Source organism: Protomyctophum parallelum (genome assembly GCF_964188405.1).
Source record: "Protomyctophum parallelum genome assembly, chromosome: 1".
NCBI classification, from domain to species: domain Eukaryota; kingdom Metazoa; phylum Chordata; class Actinopteri; order Myctophiformes; family Myctophidae; genus Protomyctophum; species Protomyctophum parallelum.
The window spans coordinates 107,549,985-107,569,781 of NC_139697.1; the positions used below are offsets into that span (position 1 = coordinate 107,549,985).

Below are 19,797 nucleotides of genomic sequence, written 5' to 3' on the forward strand. Positions count from 1 at the left end.
GAAGACATGATGAGATATATCACAAGAGAACTACATTTCATCACAACAGAACTACATTTCATCACAACAGGACTATATTTAATCACAATAGGACTACATTTCCCATGAGCCTCCTCTGACTGCTTCAGACTAACATAACTAACAGAACTTACTGCTTGCTCTCCTCCCAGGCGCTCCGTCTGGAGTGAAGAGGAGGCTCCTTGGCGTCCGAGGAGGAGGAAGAGGAGGAGTGATGGACCCGGGGAGAGTCCCGCTCCTCCGGAGGTCGTTTGGTCCTCTTCCTGGGTGTGACCGGCCTCCGGGTTTTCCCTCCTCCCGGGGAGAGGGAGGGGCTTCTCCTCCTCTCTTTCCTCTTGGGGGAGGAGCTACAGGGGAAGGGGGGCGGGGTCGGGGAGCGCGAGCGCTTGCGGGCGTTGGTCCGGGCGTTTCCTCCGCCCGTCTTCAACTCTACGCCCCCCCTCTCCATGGATTGGCCGCGCTGCTCTCCGCCCCTCTCGCCCGATTGGCCGCGCTGCTCTACGCCCCTCTCGCCCGATTGGCCGCGCTGCTCTACGACCCTCTCGCCCGATTGGCCGCGCTGCTCTCCGCCCCTCTCGCCAGATTGGCCGCGTTGCTCTCCGCCCCTCTCGCCCGATTGGCCACGCTGCTCGCGCTTCCCCAGCGAGCCATTGACCAGCTTTTTGGCTCCGCCTCCTGACACCTCCTCTCTCTCCTTCCTGTGAGTAAACGTTTCATCGTTTCATTTTAATTATACATTAAATACTAAATATACAACAACTATTACAAATAGTTCAGATGTTATAATGTTACACTTTATAAATCATCACATTTCATTATATTAAAAGAGTCCTGAACGATTGCTGACAATTATCAAAAACATACATTCACAGCTGTCAGTTACCAGGAAACTCAGAGAAGGCAATAAGATGCAGATTGAGCATCAGTAGAACTTAACTAACAATGTATTGTGGGTATTGTAGTGCAGTGATGCATTGTGGGTATTGTAGTGTAGTTACCTGTCTATCAGTCTCTTCTTGGCGATGTCGTCCTCTCCAGTCTTCTCGGGGAGTCTCTTGCGTTGAAGCAGACGAGGGTCCTTCTTTAACGAGGGCTCGTTGCTCCTCCCTTTAGTGGGAGGGGTGATGATGTCACTGACCCTCCCTTTGGGGGGCGGGGTGATGATGTCACTGACCCTCCCTTTGGGGGGAGGGGTGATGATGTCACTGCCCCGCCCCTTAGGGGGCGGGACGATGGGCGAAGGAGACTTGGATTTGGACTTTTGATGTTCCGATGACGCCGCCTCCCGCCTCGGGACTCCTCCCCCTGTAGCGATTAAGATCACACGTCACAGTGAGGACGACGACTATCGTTTTAATATCGCAATAATACAACTTAACCCATTCTGACCGGGCACCCATTTTGGTGTTGGCATCATGTTATGCTTTAGCTATTGAAAAACAGCAGATCTACAAGCTCATATCGCGCCACCGAGTGGCGCGATACAAGCTTGTAGGTCTGCTATTTTTGAAAAATTGAACAACGACTGACATTTTTTAGAATCTGATCTCAGGTCAGAATGGGTTTAATCAGACCAGTGTGTGTCCAGTGGAAACCTCGTATGAATCTGATCTCAGGTCAGAATGGGTTAACTGGCTTTGTAGATAAACCAATAGGGCTCTGGTCCTCACCTCCAGCTTTCTGTTTCTCCACCCTGCGCTCCGTGGGGGGGCCCGCCTCTCTCTTGGCGGGGGGCCGCGTGGGGGGGGCCAACAGGTGCTCCTTGTTGGAGCGAGGGACCGCCGGGCTGCGGAAACATTGTGATGCATTCATGACATGTTCTCACACAATGAATACATGTTCTCCCCGTGTCCCCTAGGGTAGCTACCCTCACATGTTCTCCCCGTGTCCCCTAGGGTTGGTACCCTCACATGTTCTCCCCGTGTCCCCTAGGGTAGGTACCCTCACATGTTCTCCCCGTGTCCCCTAGGGTAGGTACCCTCACATGTTCTCCCCGTGTCCCCTAGGGTTGGTACCCTCACATGTTCTCCCCGTGTCCCCTAGGGTGGGTACCCTCACATGTTCTCCCCGTGTCCCCTAGGGTTGGTACCCTCACATGTTCTCCCCGTGTCCCCTAGGGTAGGTACCCTCACATGTTCTCCCCGTGTCCCCTAGGGTAGGTACCCTCACATGTTCTCCCCGTGTCCCCTAGGGTTGGTACCCTCACATGTTCTCCCGTGTTGTTAATGCAAATCTGTCGGTGAGCACTTATAGCATAGTTGAACAACAATAATTGAGACAGACACAATTCAGAGTTTCAGGGTATTGGAATAGAATGTATCTACAAGCTCTACAAGATCTACAAGCTCATAGCGCGCCACGGAGTGGCGCGATATGAGCTTGTAGGTCTGCTATTTTTGAAAAATCCAAGAACGACTGACATAGAAACATAGCTTTTTCAGAAAACTGTCAGGATGTAGAAGACATTTTTAGAATCTGATCTCAGGTCAGAATGGGTTAAAGGAAAATGATTGACAGGGCCTTACCGGGGCGTCGCCGCCAGGGGGGCGTGGTCTTTGTGGCGGTGGGCGGCGGCCTGAGGGGCGTGGTCTTTCTTTACGCCCGCTGACGAGGAGGAGGAGGAGGAGGAGGCGGGAGCAGAAACCTGGTCTTTGGACCGCGAGCCGGAGCCGGAGTTCCTGTTGAGTCTGGGGTCTCTGGTGACCGGCGGGGGGGCTGCGGGGCTGGGGCTGGTCTGCGAGGGGGGGGGAGGGGTGGAGGGGGGATTCAACACGAAGTTCCCGGCCTGGAATGAGAGGGTTAAGAAACACTATGGTTTGAGGTACTAGTAATTTAGATCATCAATAGAGAAGAGAAGCAGTTTTTCCCCCTTGTGTGTATTGTATGTATATTGTCTTGTCTTGTTTTGTATTGTCAATTGTCTGACTAAAATTCAATAAAAAGTAAATTGAAAAAAAAGAAACACTATGGTTACAGAACTACAGAACTACAGACTCACTCCCAATCTAAACTATGGAATGGACTTCCCATTGCAGTCAGAACTACAGACTCACTCCCAATCTAAACTATGGAATGAACTTCCCATTGCAGTCAGAACTACAGACTCACTCCCAATCTAAACTATGGAATGAACTTCCCATTACAGTCAGAACTACAGACTCACTCCCAATCTAAACTATGGAATGAACTTCCCATTGCAGTCAGAACTACAGACTCACTCCCAATCTAAACTATGGAATGAACTTCCCATTGCAGTCAGAACTACAGACTCACTCCCAATCTAAACTATGGAATGAACTTCCCATTACAGTCAGAACTACAGACTCACTCCCAATCTAAACTATGGAATGAACTTCCCATTGCAGTCAGAACTACAGACTCACTCCCAATCTAAACTATGGAATGAACTTCCCATTGCAGTCAGAACTACAGACTCACTCCCAATCTAAACTATGGAATGAACTTCCCATTGCAGTCAGAACTACAGACTCACTCCCAATCTAAACTATGGAATGAACTTCCCATTGCAGTCAGAACTACAGACTCACTCCCAATCTAAACTATGGAATGAACTTCCCATTGCAGTCAGAACTACAGACTCACTCCCAATCTAAACTATGGAATGGACTTCCCATTACAGTCAGAACTACAGACTCACTCCCAATCTAAACTATGGAATGAACTTCCCATTGCAGTCAGAACTCCCAATCTAAACTATGGAATGGACTTCCCATTGCAGTCAGAACTACAGACTCACTCACAATCTAAACTATGGAATGAACTTCCCATTGCAGTCAGAACTACAGACTCACTCCCAATCTAAACTATGGAATGAACTTCCCATTGCAGTCAGAACTACAGACTCACTCCCAATCTAAACTATGGAATGAACTTCCCATTGCAGTCAGAACTGTTCATTTCTATGTGAAAAGCCACCTCTTCAGACTCCATTCAGACTCCATCTTAACCCATCAAACTCCAACTTGCCCTACCCTCGACCACCTTACAGGCGAATGCAAAGACTAAAATATGTCATTCAGACAGACAGGTAAACAGACAGACAGGTAACCAGACAGACAGACAAGCAGACAGACAGGTAACCAGACAGACAGACAAGCAGACAGACAGACAAGCAGACAGACAGGTAACCAGACAGACAGGTAACCAGACAGAGACAGACAGGTAAACAGACAGACAGACAGACAGACAGACAGACAGACATACAGACAGACGGGTCGTACCAGCTGAGCTTTGGTCTGTTCCAGCTCCATACAGACAGACAGGTAAACAGACAGACAGACAGGTAAAGCAGACAGACAGACAGACAGACAGACGGGTAAGCAGACAGACGGGTTAAGCAGACAGACGGGTCGTACCAGCTGAGCCTTGGTCTGTTCCAGCTCCAGACAGACAGAGACAGACAGACAGACAGACAGAGACAGACAGACAGGTAAAGCAGACAGACAGACAGACAGACAGACAGACGGGTAAGCAGACAGACGGGTAAGCAGACAGACGGGTTAAGCAGACAGACGGGTCGTACCAGCTGAGCCTTGGTCTGTTCCAGCTCCAGCTCGATCTTCTTCTGCTGAAGCTCCAGCAGCTGTTTCTGTTTGGCCAGCAGCTGCTGCCGGATCAGCTGCTCCTGTGATAGGCTGGCCTCCAGGGAGGGGGAGGGGCCAGGGGGAGGGGCCAGGGGCGGGGCCGAGGGGGGCGGAGCCGAGGGCCGCGGGGGGCTGGCCCGCGGTGACGACTCCTCGGCCTGCTCCAATCACAACACAGGAGACATGACGTTAGAACGATCCAATCACAACACAGGAGACATGACGTTAGAACGATCCAATCACAACACAGGAGACATGACGTTAGAACGATCCAATCACAACACAGGAGACATGACGTTAGAACGATCCAATCACAACACAGGAGACATGACGTTAGAACGATCCAATCACAACACAGGAGACATGACGTTAGAACGATCCAATCACAACACAGGAGACATGACGTTAGAACGATCCAATCACAACACAGGAGACATGACGTTAGAACGATCCAATCACAACACAGGAGACATGACGTCAGCGCACTAATCGCCCCAGGGTCATTTAATCCATTTTGGGCGGTAAACCCTTTTGGTGTTTTAAAGCATTATATTACACTTTAGCCATTGAAAAATAGCAGATCTACAAGCAGTGCCGCGCTATGAGCTTGTAGATTCTATTTTTGAAAAAATCGTGAAAATTTGTCGCAAATCTTTGAATATATATTCTTTCAGAGCCAAAGTTTTTAACTCAAATCTTTGCCTCTGGGTCCCTTGGAACAACACATTTTCAGATGGGGGTCGGCGGCCAATTTCATATCATTTTTGGGGTCCCTGACATGAAATATGGAGCACCGCTGAAACATGAAACATGAGGTATTTCAGAAAACTGTCAGAATTTTGAAGATTTTTCTTTTTTTAATTTTGACGTCAGGCATGAAAGGGTTAAATCAGAGCGGCCAGCGATTTATAGCACATTTAGTGACGCGCCAGGTTCTGTCCCAGATGTAAGCGGAAGCAGCTAAATGTAGCCAAAACACTCCAGAGGCTGATCGACAACAACGGGAGGTAAGATTCATTCTAACGCGACTAGCGACTGGACCGCGGTGGGCCGTCTGACACAGGATCTTTGGTTAGAATTGGACGGAATGATTTAGATCAAGAGTTTAACCCATTCTGACCTGAGATCAGATTCATACGAGGTTTTCCACTGGACACGCACTGGTCTGATTAACGCATTCTGACCTGAGATCAGATTCTAAAAATGTCAGTCGTTCTTCGATTTTTCAAAAAATAGCAGACCTACAAGCTCGTATCGCGCCACTCGGTGGCGCGATATGAGCTTGTAGATCTGCTATTTTTAAATAGCTAAAGCATAACATGATGCTGACACCAAAATGGGTGCCCGATCAGAATGGGTTAAAGGACAACTTTAGTTTTTTTCCAACCAATGTTAATGTTTTAGGTTGTTATTAGACAAAGTAAAATATGAGTGTTTTGCTGCTTTCTTTCTTTTTGGGGATTTTAGCAGTTTTTGACATGGGGGGCGGGGGCATTCGAGCATGGGGCTAAATATGTATTTTTTTACAAAATGTTATGGTGATTTATTTTTGTATCATTTACTATAGTCCTACTAAACCCCAGCTAATTACATCTGGCTACAGAAGATCACAGGATCTACTGAATGTGAAGGTAGCCTATAGGGGGAAGGCTTATACTGTGTGTATAGGCTCAATATGTCAGTTTGTCACCCTGTGACCCTGTGATATTTTGTGGCCAGATGTAATTTCCAAAACTTACATAACTAATTAGCAATGGTGTTGTTTTTTTCCCCCCAGGCAAACCAGCTATGGAACAGACTGCAAGCTGCTGTACAGACTGTACATTGGATGGAGATGAATCACGATGGAATTTTCATTGATTACTCTGTTCTTAATGATATTAAAAACAATGAACACAGTGACCACAGCCCCTTCTTTCTATACTGTAAATAGTTTTTCCTTTTTCTAACCCTGTATATATATCTGTACCCATGCTATACAAACTGTTAATACAATAATCAATGAATCAGGTACAACTGTTGAGCAGGTGTCAGAATGAGCTATATCTAGCTGAATTACATTCTGCATGGTGGGCTACCAAGATGAGACAAAATTACAATATATTTATTTCATCATAACCACAGCAATGTTATATTTACGTTCCATCTCTACAGCTTAAATAGAAAGTAGTTTCCAAAGTGGGTTATGGGCTAAATGATAGTTTGTACACTCAGTTAATTAACATTGATTTTACAATATAAATTGGGGGTCCCAGAGACAGAAATGCCATCAAATGGGGGTCTGTGGGCTAATTAGTGTCAATTTGGGGTCCTTGACATAAAGAGTTTGGGGACCACTGGCCTGTAGTGAGCTTGCAGATCAGCTATTTTCTGAGAACAGGTTGTATATCAATATATTATATCACATATCAATATCTACAAGGGACGTTCAATATTTAGGGACGTTCCAATTCCTAGGGGGATGATTTATCTCCCTACCCCTTGACACTCATTATGTAGGGACAAGGGGAAGGGACAAGGGCTGAGGGGTAGGGTTAAAAAAGGAATTGGGAAAGGGCCTTAGTGTTTTATTTAGCTGCCAGGGGCAGATGGGCAAACCTTAGTGTTTTATTTAGCTGCCAGGGGCAGATGGGCAAACCTTAAGTGTTTTATTTAGCTGCCAGGGGCAGGTGGGCAACCCTTAGTGTTTTATTTAGCTGCCAGGGGCAGGTGGGCAACCCTTAGTGTTTTATTTAGCTGCCAGGGGCAGGTGGGCAACCCTTTGTGTTTTATTTAGCTGCCAGGGGCAGGTGGGCAACCCTTTGTGTTTTATTTAGCTGCCAGGGGCAGGTGGGCAACCCTTAGTGTTTTATTTAGCTGCCAGGGGCAGATGGGCAACCCTTAGTGTAGAGCCATATGGAATCCGTGTTAACGGAATCGCGGACGGAATCGGAGAAAATGGAACATGATTCAGTGGTCAGGTTTGTTCAGAAATCAAGTGAAGATTATTATATTTTGTCATAAATGCGCAAAAAACCACTCTCCACTCTCATTGACAATCCGGTAGAGTAGGCTACGGTTGTAAGGAGATGTATAGCTTAGCTTAGCTGCGGGCCGGTGGGCAACCCTTAGTTTTTTATTTAGCTGCCAGGGGCAGGTGGGCAACCCTTAGTGTTTTATTTGTGCGTGCGTGCGTGCGTTGCGGTGCGTTGCGGTGCGTGTGTGCGCGTGCGGTGCGTTGTGTGCGTGCGTGTGTTGCGTTGTGTGCGTGTGTGCGCGCGTTGCGGTGCGGTGCGTTGTGTGCGTTGCGTTGTGTGCGTGTGTGCGTGCGTACTGACCTGCATGAGGAAGCGTGGGTTGACATGGATACTGCTGGCGTTGACCGTGGGAGGGAGAGGTTTGATTGGCCAGGCCGGGTCCACTGAGTTGACCCGGACGTCCAGCGCGTAGAGCTTCTTCAGCGGGAACACGTCGTCCCAGGTGGAGCGCAGCTTGAACAGAGACTTCCTGGTTCCCTCGTCCACCTAGCAGCAACGACAGCCAACCACAGGCCTGAAAAATACACCTAGCCACACAACGACAACCAACCACAGGCCTGGAAAATACACCTAGCGACACCACGACAGCCAACCACAGGCCTGGAAAAATACACCTAGCGACACAATGACAACCGCTCTGAAAGAATATATATTCAAAGATTTGTGCCGCATTTTTACGATTTTTCAAAAATAGCAAGACCTACAAGCTCGTAGCGCGCCACTCGGTGGCGCGCTACGAGCTTGTAGATCTTGCTATTTTTCAATAGCTAAAGCACAACATGATGCTTAGTTAAAACACCAAAAGGGGTTCCCGTCCAGAATGGGCTAAATGGGTTAAACTCAAAGACACTGAACTGTGTTCGTCGCCTACCAGAAACTCAACAATGTGCCAAAAACTAAATTAATTCTAAATAAAAAACGAAAGTAATGTGGCTCAGTAATGTGCCAAAAACTACATTAATTCTGGTCTTCATGGATAGAAAATAAAAACTAAATTAATTTAACCCTAAAGAACACTAAACATATATTTTGTTACTCCATCACTAAACACGGGTATATTTCAACCAAATGTAAAATATTCCATAAAAATATATTTCTCATCAAAACATATTGAAGTACAGCAATACAACTTACTCTTTAATATTTCATCATGACTTTTCACAACAACAAAAAGAAAAGAATAGTGGGGCAAAATCGGTGAAAAACTATTTTAAACATATTCCTAAAAAAGAAGATAAATGAAGTTGTGAACTTCTCTTGTTCACCCATTCCTGGGAAATGTGAGAATGGTCCAAGTGAAGAAACATACAATACAAAAGGTCCATATTGGGTGAATGGGGCCCCACCTTAGAGTATATATGAATAGAGACAGCACCCGGAGGAAACCCTGAGGCGAAATGGACATAGTGGCCGAATTTGTCATTGCAGCTCGAGCCAGCGCTGCTCCGTTGACTATCATTGCGCACGTTCATGTTATTATTGGGGCCATGACACGTGAACGAATGTTTCATACGTGAACGCGCACAAACGGCACAATGATAGTCAACGGCAGCGCGTTCATGTGTTTGGGGGCCAATCCATCCCAGAATGCACTCTTTCCTACACGGAAGGAGGAGTGAAATCGTCTCATGCGCTTTTGAGCAACTTAATGCAAGTGGATGGAAGGAGAACTCGGGTGTCTTCTCTATTCATATATACTCTAAGGGCCCCACCTCTCTCCCTGTGTTTTAGGATCCAAGATGGCCCCACCTCTCTCTCCCTGTGTTTTAGGATCCAAGATGGCCCCACCTCTCTCCCTGTGTTTAGGATCCAAGATGGCCCCACCTCTCTCTCCCTGTGTTTAGGATCCAAGATGGCCCCACCTCTCTCTCTGTGTTTAGGATCCAAGATGGCCCCACCTCTCTCCCTGTGTTTAAGGATCCAAGATGGCCCCACCTCTCTCTCCCTGTGTTTTAGGATCCAAGATGGCAGGCTAACAAGGCATCTGCCTCGCTTTCGGGTTCTTGGAAACGCCCCCCAGCCACTGCGTTAGTTTTACTGAGGTTAGGTTTTGGTATACTTTACTGAGGTTAGGTTTAGGTATAGTTTTACTGAGGTTAGGTTTAGGTATAGTTTTACTGAGGTTAGGTTTAGGTATAGTTTTACTGAGGTTAGGGTTGGGTTTAGGTATAGTTTTACTGAGGTTAGGTTTAGGTATAGTTTTACTGAGGTTAGGTATAGTTTTACTGAGGTTAGGGTTAGGTTTAGGTATAGTTTTACTGAGGTTAGGGTTAGGTTTAGGTATAGTTTTACTGAGGTTAGGTTTAGGTATAGTTTTACTGAGGTTAGGGTTAGGTTTAGGTATAGTTTTACTGAGGTTAGGTTTAGGTATAGTTTTACTGAGGTTAGGTTTAGGTATAGTTTTACTGAGGTTAGGGTTAGGTTTAGGTATAGTTTTACTGAGGTTAGGGTTAGGTTTAGGTATAGTTTTACTGAGGTTAGGGTTAGGTTTAGGTATAGTTTTACTGAGGTTAGGGTTAGGTATTCAGTATTTTAGCTGTGACGTGAGCGCCCCCTCCTGAGATACTTCCGGGTCCTACTTTTGTGTCGCTTTTGTGTCCCCATGGAGTTATACTGTGACGCTCCGTCGGACTAAATCTGAGACGAAAACAACCACGAAAGTCTAATTTTACCGCTTTCCTCGCAACAACAAAGCTGCGCTGCTCTCCAAAGTCTGCCCCACATGGAATACTATCGCCATTTTATTTGATTGTGTCAACTAAATCCTCATTAATGCAAACTAGATTCAACATACTCAAGCCTGCACACATTGTAAATATCCCCCGAAATATTTTACCGAGCAAATGGACTGTTGCCACCTTCAATAATAATGATAATAATAGTATTTATTGTCTCCACATCATATATTTTTGTTGTCATGGACACTTGTCCAAAACATTAATAATTCTACTCGAGTTGGAAGCATTAAGACCCATTTTAACCCTCTATGGCTTCCTTTCTGAAAAATAACGTCAATTTAAAAAGATTCACGCGTTTAGATATTCTATTTACAATGGGATGCGGACGGGAGCTGGTGCCACTTGGACCCGGACGTAACGTAGCACTACAAAATGACGTCGGACTTAAATACTGAATAGTTTTACTGAGGTTAGGGTTAGGTGTAGGCTGTCAATCACAGCGACTGGCCAGTCACAGCGCACCCTCTACATCACTCTGTAGCGAGCGCGAGGCAGATACCTTATCAGCGTGGGGCAGAGGTGAGCGGGCGGGGTCGACATATGTTCAAGACACTTGACTTGTGTCTGAACACAGCTTTGATGGATGTGTTCTGCCCCCCCCCCCCCCCCCCCCCTCCATCAAACAAAATGTTTGCTCAAACCATATGGGGTTCCATTGGATATGCATTGGAGCGGCCATTAAACACAGACACAAGACAGACGCAAGACAGGTGTCTAGAATGTGTGAACGCAGCCAAGTAAGGACACCCCCCTCTTGGTGCTGCGGCCATCTTGGATCCTAAAACACATGGAGAGAGGTGCGGCCATCTTGGATCCTAAAACACAGGGAGAGAGAGGTGCGGCCATCTTGGATCCTAAAACACAGGGAGAGAGGTGCGGCCATCTTGGATCCTAAAAACCAGGGATGTGGGCCTTAGAGTATATATATGAATAGAGAAGGCACCCAGAGGAAATCTTGAGGCGAAATGGACATAGTGGCCGAATGAAGGTATTGCAGCCTGGCCCCAAACACATGAACGCGCTGTCCGTTGACTATCATTGTACACGTTCACGACGGACGACGCTCGTGCGCGTTCATGTGTTTGGGGCCACTCACCATTGCAATCCGTCCCAGAATGCACTCTGTTCCTACCAGGAAGGAGGAGTGAATCCGCCTCATGCGCTTTTGAGCAACTCAATGCAAGTGGATGGGAGGATGTCTTCTCTATAGATATATATACTCTATGTGGGCAGGGAAACAAACCTACCTTCTATGATGTCACTGAGCATCATGACTGAAAGCCCCGTCCACCTCTGACATCATTATGATGTCACTGAGCATCATGAAAGGTACAGAAAGCCCCGCCCACCTCAGACATCAACATTATGAAAATCACAAAAATATAATTGTCAGGGTGAAATTCACCGTTTTAGTGTTCTATAGGGTTAATTTTAACAGCTTTATCCATTTGTATGTTGTAAAAAAATATCAGATCTACAAGCTTGTAAAGGGGAGCTTTACAACGTTTTTTAACCATCTCAAAAATGTTTGGAAACGTTTGATTTGTATTTATTTTTCTACAAAATCTTAAGGCGGGGCTCCACCTGGCGCAAAAAAACGAACCGGGACAATTATAATGCAGTCACGCAACGCAACGCAACCCAACCCAACACAACGCGGGCAGTGGACCTTCATTGATTAACCCATTTTGGTGTTAGCATCATGTCGTGCTTTAGCTATTGAAAAATAGCAGATCTACAAGCTCATAGTGGCGCGCTATGAGCTTGTAGGTCTGCTATTTTTTTTTTAATCGAAGAGCGACTGACGTAGAAGACATTTTTAGAATCTGATCTCAGGTCAGAATGAGACCCGGTGTTACTCTTCTGGGGTCCTCCTTGGCACAATGGATAAATGTTTCTCACAATAGTAAAAACTAATATGGCTGAGTTTAGGGATACGTAGCCATATTTGTTTTTACTATTTTGAGAAACATTTAGAAATTGTTCAACTAGCCGATCTGCATGGACACGTTGTGAGCTTGTAGATCTGCTTGGACACGTTGTGAGCTTGTAGATCGGCTTTTTGAACTATTTAAAAAGGTTTGAAGTAGTATGATGAAGTTTAGCAGGGCATAAATGTACGGAAAAAGGTTAAAACATGGAGACGTTTAAACTGCAATAACAGTCCATTAAGACGTTTAAACTGCAATAACAGGCCATGCTTGGCGAGCAACGCCGTTCTGTCGGCAGTACATTAAGGACTTTAACAGCCTTTGGGTGAAAGCTTGCAAGAGGTTGTGTTCCTTTTCACAAATTAAATGACTAGGTGTTTAGCAGGAGAGACGTTTGCTCCTTTTCAAAGACACGAATGAAATTACTAGGTGTTTAGCAGGAGAGACGTTTGCTCCTTTTCAAAGACACGAATGAAATGACTAGGTGTTTAGCAGGAGATGTGTGGGGGCGCATACGTTGGTCCAACTTGCTAACAGTCCGACATGTGTGTGGCAGTATAAGACAGATGTGTGGCCGGTTAAGACAGATGTGTGGCCGGTTAAGACAGATGTGTGGCCGGTTAAGACAGATGTGTGTCCGGTTAAGACAGATGTGTGGCCAGTTAAGACAGATGTGTGGCAGTATAAGACAGATGTGTGGCCAGTATAAGACAGATGTGTGGCCAGTTAAGACTCAGCGGTGGATTGCTTCCGTGTGCGGTTAGGGTTAGGTCAGGGTGTGCGGTTAGGGTTAGGTCAGGGTGTGGGGTTAGGGTTAGGTCAGGGTGTGGGGTTAGGGTTAGGTCAGGGTGTGCGGTTAGGGTTAGGTCAGGGTGTGGGGTTAGGGTTAGGTCAGGGTGTGGGGTTAGGGTTAGGTCAGGGTGTGGGGTTAGGGTTAGGTCAGGGTGTGGGGTTAGGGTTAGGTCAGGGTGTGGGGTTAGGGTTAGGTCAGGGTGTGGGGTTAGGGTTAGGTCAGGGTGTGGGGTTAGGGTTAGGTCAGGGTGTGGGGTTAGGGTTAGGTCAGGGTGTGGGGTTAGGGTTAGGTCAGGGTGTGGGGTTAGGGTTAGGTCAGGGTGTGGGGTTAGGGTTAGGTCAGGGTGTGGGGTTAGGGTTAGGTCAGGGTGTGGGGTTAGGGTTAGGTCAGGGTGTGGGGTTAGGGTTAGGTCAGGGTGTGCGGTTAGGGTTAGGTCAGGGTGTGGGGTTAGGGTTAGGTCAGGGTGTGGGGTTAGGGTTAGGTCAGGGTGTGCGGTTAGGGTTAGGTCAGGGTGTGGGGTTAGGGTTAGGTCAGGGTGTGGGGTTAGGGTTAGGTCAGGGTGTGGGGTTAGGGTTAGGTCAGGGTGTGGGGTTAGGGTTAGGTCAGGGTGTGGGGTTAGGGTTAGGTCAGGGTGTGGGGTTAGGGTTAGGTCAGGGTGTGGGGTTAGGGTTAGGTCAGGGTGTGCGGTTAGGGTTAGGTCAGGGTGTCGGACTACTGTGTGTCGGACTGGTTAGTTTGTCGGACCAAAACGCGCCCAGTGTGTTTAGTCACAGAGCACCGTTTCAAAGAGGTTGTTTGTACCTTTTCAAAAACATAAATGCAGTTGCAGCTATATCTTGAACGACCCCTTACCGCTCAACTTATTTCCCATTCTTCACAAACTTAAAACATTAAAAAAATTCTTCAAAAAGCCAATCTTCAAGCTCACAACGTGTCGATGTAGATTGGCTAGTATTTTAAAATGTTTAAAAAAAATGGCAAGTAGTAGTAATTTTCGTCCATGCTAAACGCTTTATCCCCAAACATATTTGCCTTTTTTTTTTAATACACATCTACATCGACATGTTGTGAGCTTGTAGATTGGCTATTTTAACTATTTTTTTTATAAGCAGAGAAGACGTTCCATTTCAAAGACACATAAATGCAGTTGTTTTTTAGCAGAAGAGTGTGTGTACCTTTTCAAAGACATAAATAAAGACATAAATGCAGTCGTTTTTTTTAGCAGAAGAGTGTGTGTACCTTTTCAAAGACCTAAATAAAGACATAAATGCAGCCGTTTTTTTAGCAGAAGAGAGGGTGTGTACCTTTTCAAAGACCTAAATAAAGACATAAATGCAGCCGTTTTTTTAGCAGAAGAGTGTGTACCTTTTCAAAGACCTAAATAAAGACATAAATGCAGTCGTTTTAGCAGAAGAGAGGGTGTGTGTACCTTTTCAAAGACAAAGACATAAATGCAGTAGGTTTGTAGCAGAAGAGAGAGGCGTGTACCTTTTCGAAGACACATATAAATGAAGTGACTAGGTTTTTAGCAAACACAGCAAGGTATTCTCCTCCGACATTCTTCACTATGGAATCCACTAAGTACAAAACGGGCAGCTTCTCCGCGGCAGGCGCCTGGAGGTGAGGGGAAAAAACTCAACAAGTTTACAAGACAACACAGTTAAGACAAACACGTCATTAACATTCAATGTAAAAAAAAAAATATATATATATATACTAAAAAAAAAGGTTCCGGGGAGGGGGGGAATGGGGGTATTTTAGGGCCCCCCCCCGGGGGCCCCTAAAATACCCCCATTCCCCCTCCTCCTCCCCCACATCGCCCCCAAAAATAGGAAAAGTAGAAAAAGTAGAAATGTGCTTCGGTTCGGGGTCATTCTGCCGAGGCGATGGAGAAAAGAAAAACCTCCACGTCCTAAATCTTCACCCACACAGAATGGAGAAAAACAAAAAAACAGTCTTCAAGAAGAGAGAAAAAAGGGGGAGAAAAATCCGACCAGCCAAATGCAAAAAAAAAAAAAAAAAAGGGCGTTCTTCTTGAAGAAAAATCCACCTTGAAAATGAATGTCCATCAGTTGAAGTTGGAAAAGTGTCTTCTTGTCCAGTCAGGAAATGTTTTAGGGTTACCTCCAGAGAGAGAGAGTGTCTCTCTCTCCCTCTGTACATTACCGGGGGTTTTATCAACCAGTCCTTCGGGTAAAAACCTCCTACGCTAGAATTAAACCCAGGCGAGTATTAATTAACAGCATTAAAGATGCCATTTTAGAACGTCTAAGTAAGAGGCCTAAAGGACAGTTCAGATTCAAGACTCGTGACGAGATGATGCGTCGTCGTCACACCTCCTAGTTTTTAAACCCCTTCAAACCAGTGGCTGCTTGTACCAGTTCAAACCGCTATGCTGCGTTGAAACTGGTTCAAAGCAACATGGCTGAAACCTCTCTCGTCTCCTAATGTATTATTCTCTGCTGTGCGACCGTGTGGCGCCTGATCCGAAAGATCACAACGCATCACGATTAGGGCTGTGTCACTATCGTCACATTATCCACCAATCACGATTAGGGCTGTGTCACTATCGTTACATTATCCACCAATCACATTAGGGCTCTGTCACTATCGTCACATTATCCACCAATCACATTAGGGCTCTGTCACTATCGTTACATTATCCACCAATCACATTAAGGGCTGTGTCACTATCGTCACATTATCCACCAATCACAATTATGTGAGATAATACGCAATTATGTATTGCATAATCGACACAATCATTCCCATGTTGAAATAGATTGATTTTCTTTGTGGAAATAGCAGATCTACAAGCTCGTGCCGTTTCAAGTATTGGTGAATTCCAGTATAAAATATATAGCATTATTCCAGTTATGTTGTCAGATCTGTTATGTGTGCCTTTTGCTTATCACGCCCCCAAAATACCCCCCCCCCCCCCCCCCCGTTCCAACGACAGAAAAGCAATAAAATATTTAATCTAAATTATTCAGAATGTCCCGATGGTGACGGGCCTAATCGCGATGCGTTAATGAGCTTACATAAGATCACTGGAAACACAGGTCACAGTATTGTATAGGTCACATTATCCCATGTAACACGAGACACATTACTCTATAGGTCACGTTATTCCATGTAACACCTCGTAGCAAATCTGAAACCTGAACGGCCCTCAAAGAGTTAACTCTGCATTCAGTCCCGTTAACCAACCAGGTGTTGAAATACTGCCTAACCAACCAATCACTGGGCTTCTCCTAGAAACCCACCAATCACTAGTGAGTAAATGATGAGTTCGGCACCGGTTTAGAGTAAACAACCAATCAGTGAATTAGCAGCTCAGAATAAGAACCAATCAACACTCAGTATACCAAGAAACTGCAACTGGGAAATAAAAAATGACAAAAAGCACATTTCACATGTTTTATTATAACATTTGGTTTTTTTTCTTTTTTTTTTTGCTTATTTTCTTTAACCATCATTGAAACATTTCAAAAATCAATATTTACTGGTGAATTCTGTCAAATAGTAGATAAGTCGTGCGGTCGGTCATCAACTTTAGTAGAAACAGCTATCGATATTATACGATAATACGATAATTAAAATGTGCTAACGAGCTACGGAAGAGAGAGAGAGAGAGAGAGAGAGAGAGAGAGAGAGAGGGGGGGGGGAGCTGTGAAACAACATTTAACATTTAAGCTCATTCAACAAAAGCAACAAATACACATTTATTCAATTATTGTCACCATGTTTTCAAAAAGAAAAACACGCCTGGACACTATTTTAGTCTTTAGTTTGAACCAGAATGTCACTATTTTAGTCTTTAGTTTGAACCAGAGCGTCACTATTTTAGTCTTTAGTTTGAACCAGAGCGTCACTATTTTAGTCTTTAGTTTGAACCAGAATGTCAGTATTTTAGTCTTTAGTTTGAACCAGAGCGTCACTATTTTAGTCTTTGGTTTGAACCAGAGCGTCACTATTTTAGTCTTTAGTTTGAACCAGAGCGTCACTATTTTAGTCTTTGGTTTGAACCAGAGCGTCACTATTTTAGTCTTTAGTTTGAACCAGAATGTCACTATTTTAGTCTTTAGTTTGAACCAGAGCGTCACTATTTTAGTCTTTAGTTTGAACCAGAGCGTCACTATTTTAGTCTTTAGTTTACAATTTACAATTACAATTTAGGCATTTAGGCATTTAGCAGACGCTCTTAATCCAGAGCGACTTACATTTAAGCAAGAACAAAAGCATGAACCAGAATGTCAGTATTTTAGTCTTTAGTTTGAACCAGAGCGTCACTATTTTAGTCTTTAGTTTGAACCAGAATGTCACTATTTTAGTCTTTAGTTTGAACCAGAGCGTCACTATTTTAGTCTTTAGTTTGAACCAGAATGTCACTATTTTAGTCTTTAGTTTGAACCAGAGCGTCACTATTTCAGTCTTTAGTTTGAACCAGAATGTCAGTATTTTAGTCTTTAGTTGGATCCAGAGCGTCACTATTTCAGTCTTTAGTTTGAACCAGAATGCCACTATTTTAGTCTTTAGTTTGAACCAGAGCGTCACTATTTTAGTCTTTAGTTTAAACCAGAATGTCAGTATTTTAGTCTTTAGTTTGAACCAGAGCGTCACTATTTTAGTCTTTAGTTTGAACCAGAATGTCAGTATTTTAGTCTTTAGTTTGAACCAGAGCGTCACTATTTCAGTCTTTAGTTTGAACCAGAATGCCACTATTTTAGTCTTTAGTTTGAACCAGAGCGTCACTATTTCAGTCTTTAGTTGGATCCAGATTGTCCAACCCAAAGCTGTAGATCCAAGGAGGGTTCCACTCCAGTCCAGACGTCAACTTTAGGGGGCTTACATGATCTTTATATTTTAGAAAAGGACTAGTTTGACATTAACTGTATCTTTTAGAAAAGGTTTATATTTTATAAAAAAGGTTGACACTATATTTATCTATTTATTTATATTTAGGACTAGGTTGACAAAACTATAGTTATCTTATTATAAATGGTTGACAGCACTATCTGTATCTTTTATAAAAGCAGGCGTTGACGTCTTGATGTACGACCATTGACAGTGAACAGCAGTGTGATTCGTTGACAGTGAACAGCAGTGTGGTTCGTTGACAGTGAACAGCAGTGTGATTCGTTGACAGTGAACAGCAGTCATAGAACTGAGCTACACCAGGCTTGTTTTCAAAGCGCGTGTGGCGTGTGCACATATATATACACACACACACGCTTGGTGTAGCTCGGCCGTGAATCTATTTTACCCACTCACTCAATGTCACACACATGCACGCTCACACAGGCAAGCACACACATGCACTCTGTCTCACACACACATGCACTCTGTCTCACTGTCACACACACACACGCACTCTGTCTCACTGTCACACACACACATGCACTCTGTCTCACTGTCACACACACACATGCACTCTGTCTCACTGTCACACACAGTTCAATGCCACATTGTCCAAAACAAACTCCTGCTCACAGTCAATGTAACTGAACCATTATGATTTATTATATGAATACATATTATACATTATAGTCTGTAATAATTGTTTATTACAGAACAGGAAGGAGTTGGGGTTCCAAATTAATCACTGATTATTATTAATAATAATTAAAATAGTAATAATATAATTATAATAAAGCTCATTGTGTAAACCCTGGAGCATGACGCTGGTCAATGGAAAATAAATAATAACAGATCTACAAGCCATCAGCGAGTTGGATGAGGGGGGAGGGGGGGCATTTCAAAATGGCCGGACAATAATATTACCACAAAAACAAAGGGAGCTAGCCATTTAACACATGGAACCAAATGGACCCGCAAATAAAACATTGTGCCTAATATTCCATACATAGTGTTGCGGTAAATCAGTGTCTTATTCTGAGGAAAGACCTGGAGATTTAGTTGACATTCTGTAGTTATTGGGTCTCGTGATCAAAATGCCATTATAATGGGTGTCTACAACATGTCACAGAGTGACACATGTCCATATATGGTTATACTGATGACCCCAGGCTGATGGGCTTATAGATCTGTTCTTTAACCACCCCTACTTCCGACTATGAATTAAAAGCAATATAAGGTGTTTAAAAAAAAAGCAACATTCACACCTCCAGTAGACAGACGTGTCTATATCACGATAACAGCGACGTTATTAAAAAACACACAGATGTATTTATATTAGGATATTAATAACGTTATTAAAGTAAATACGTCATCCATGCTACAAGCTGCCGACACGATGCTAGCGCTAGCGTTAGCATTAGCATCAACACAACAACCAAACGACGACAACACGAATGGAACAATAAGAGGAATAAAGATAAGAACTGTATAAGGAATAAATATTATATATAAATATAAGAACTTAACGCAGAATACTATAATAAAGACGGAAGTGGCTTAACTGTCGTGTTGTTAGAACGAGGCGCCGCCATATTTATTTATGCATTTAAAACAAACAAACAGCTATTAAATAATTTGTTTGAGTATTTATTGTATAAAAACCTAGTCGTCGCTTTATCCGTGTATATAAATATAATATAAATAAAACCTTTTCGTCGTTTTATTTGTACATGTATAAAAAAACCTTTTTGTCGACGTTTTATTTTATTTGTTTATATCATGTTATAAAAACCTTGCTGATTTGCGCTTCGATAATTGCGACGATATCCTTGGCCG

At 44.2% G+C, this 19,797-nt stretch overlaps 1 protein-coding gene across 1 annotated transcript in view; it reads right to left on the reverse strand.

Moving 5' to 3' along the window:
- The window catches only part of pcf11 (PCF11 cleavage and polyadenylation factor subunit), a 45,237-nt gene that overhangs the window by 25,191 nt on the left and 249 nt on the right, over positions 1-19,797 (reverse strand). Inside the window, exons 1-8 of the mRNA XM_083781396.1 lie at positions 19,754-19,797; positions 14,590-14,715; positions 7,940-8,125; positions 4,562-4,780; positions 2,544-2,803; positions 1,689-1,804; positions 1,017-1,323; positions 153-716 (exon numbers count right to left, since the gene is read on the reverse strand). The exon at positions 19,754-19,797 is cut by the window's right edge and continues 249 nt beyond it. Of these exons, the coding sequence (XP_083637522.1) occupies positions 153-716; positions 1,017-1,323; positions 1,689-1,804; positions 2,544-2,803; positions 4,562-4,780; positions 7,940-8,125; positions 14,590-14,715; positions 19,754-19,797 (1,822 nt within the window). The remainder of the gene's footprint in view (positions 1-152; positions 717-1,016; positions 1,324-1,688; positions 1,805-2,543; positions 2,804-4,561; positions 4,781-7,939; positions 8,126-14,589; positions 14,716-19,753) is intronic.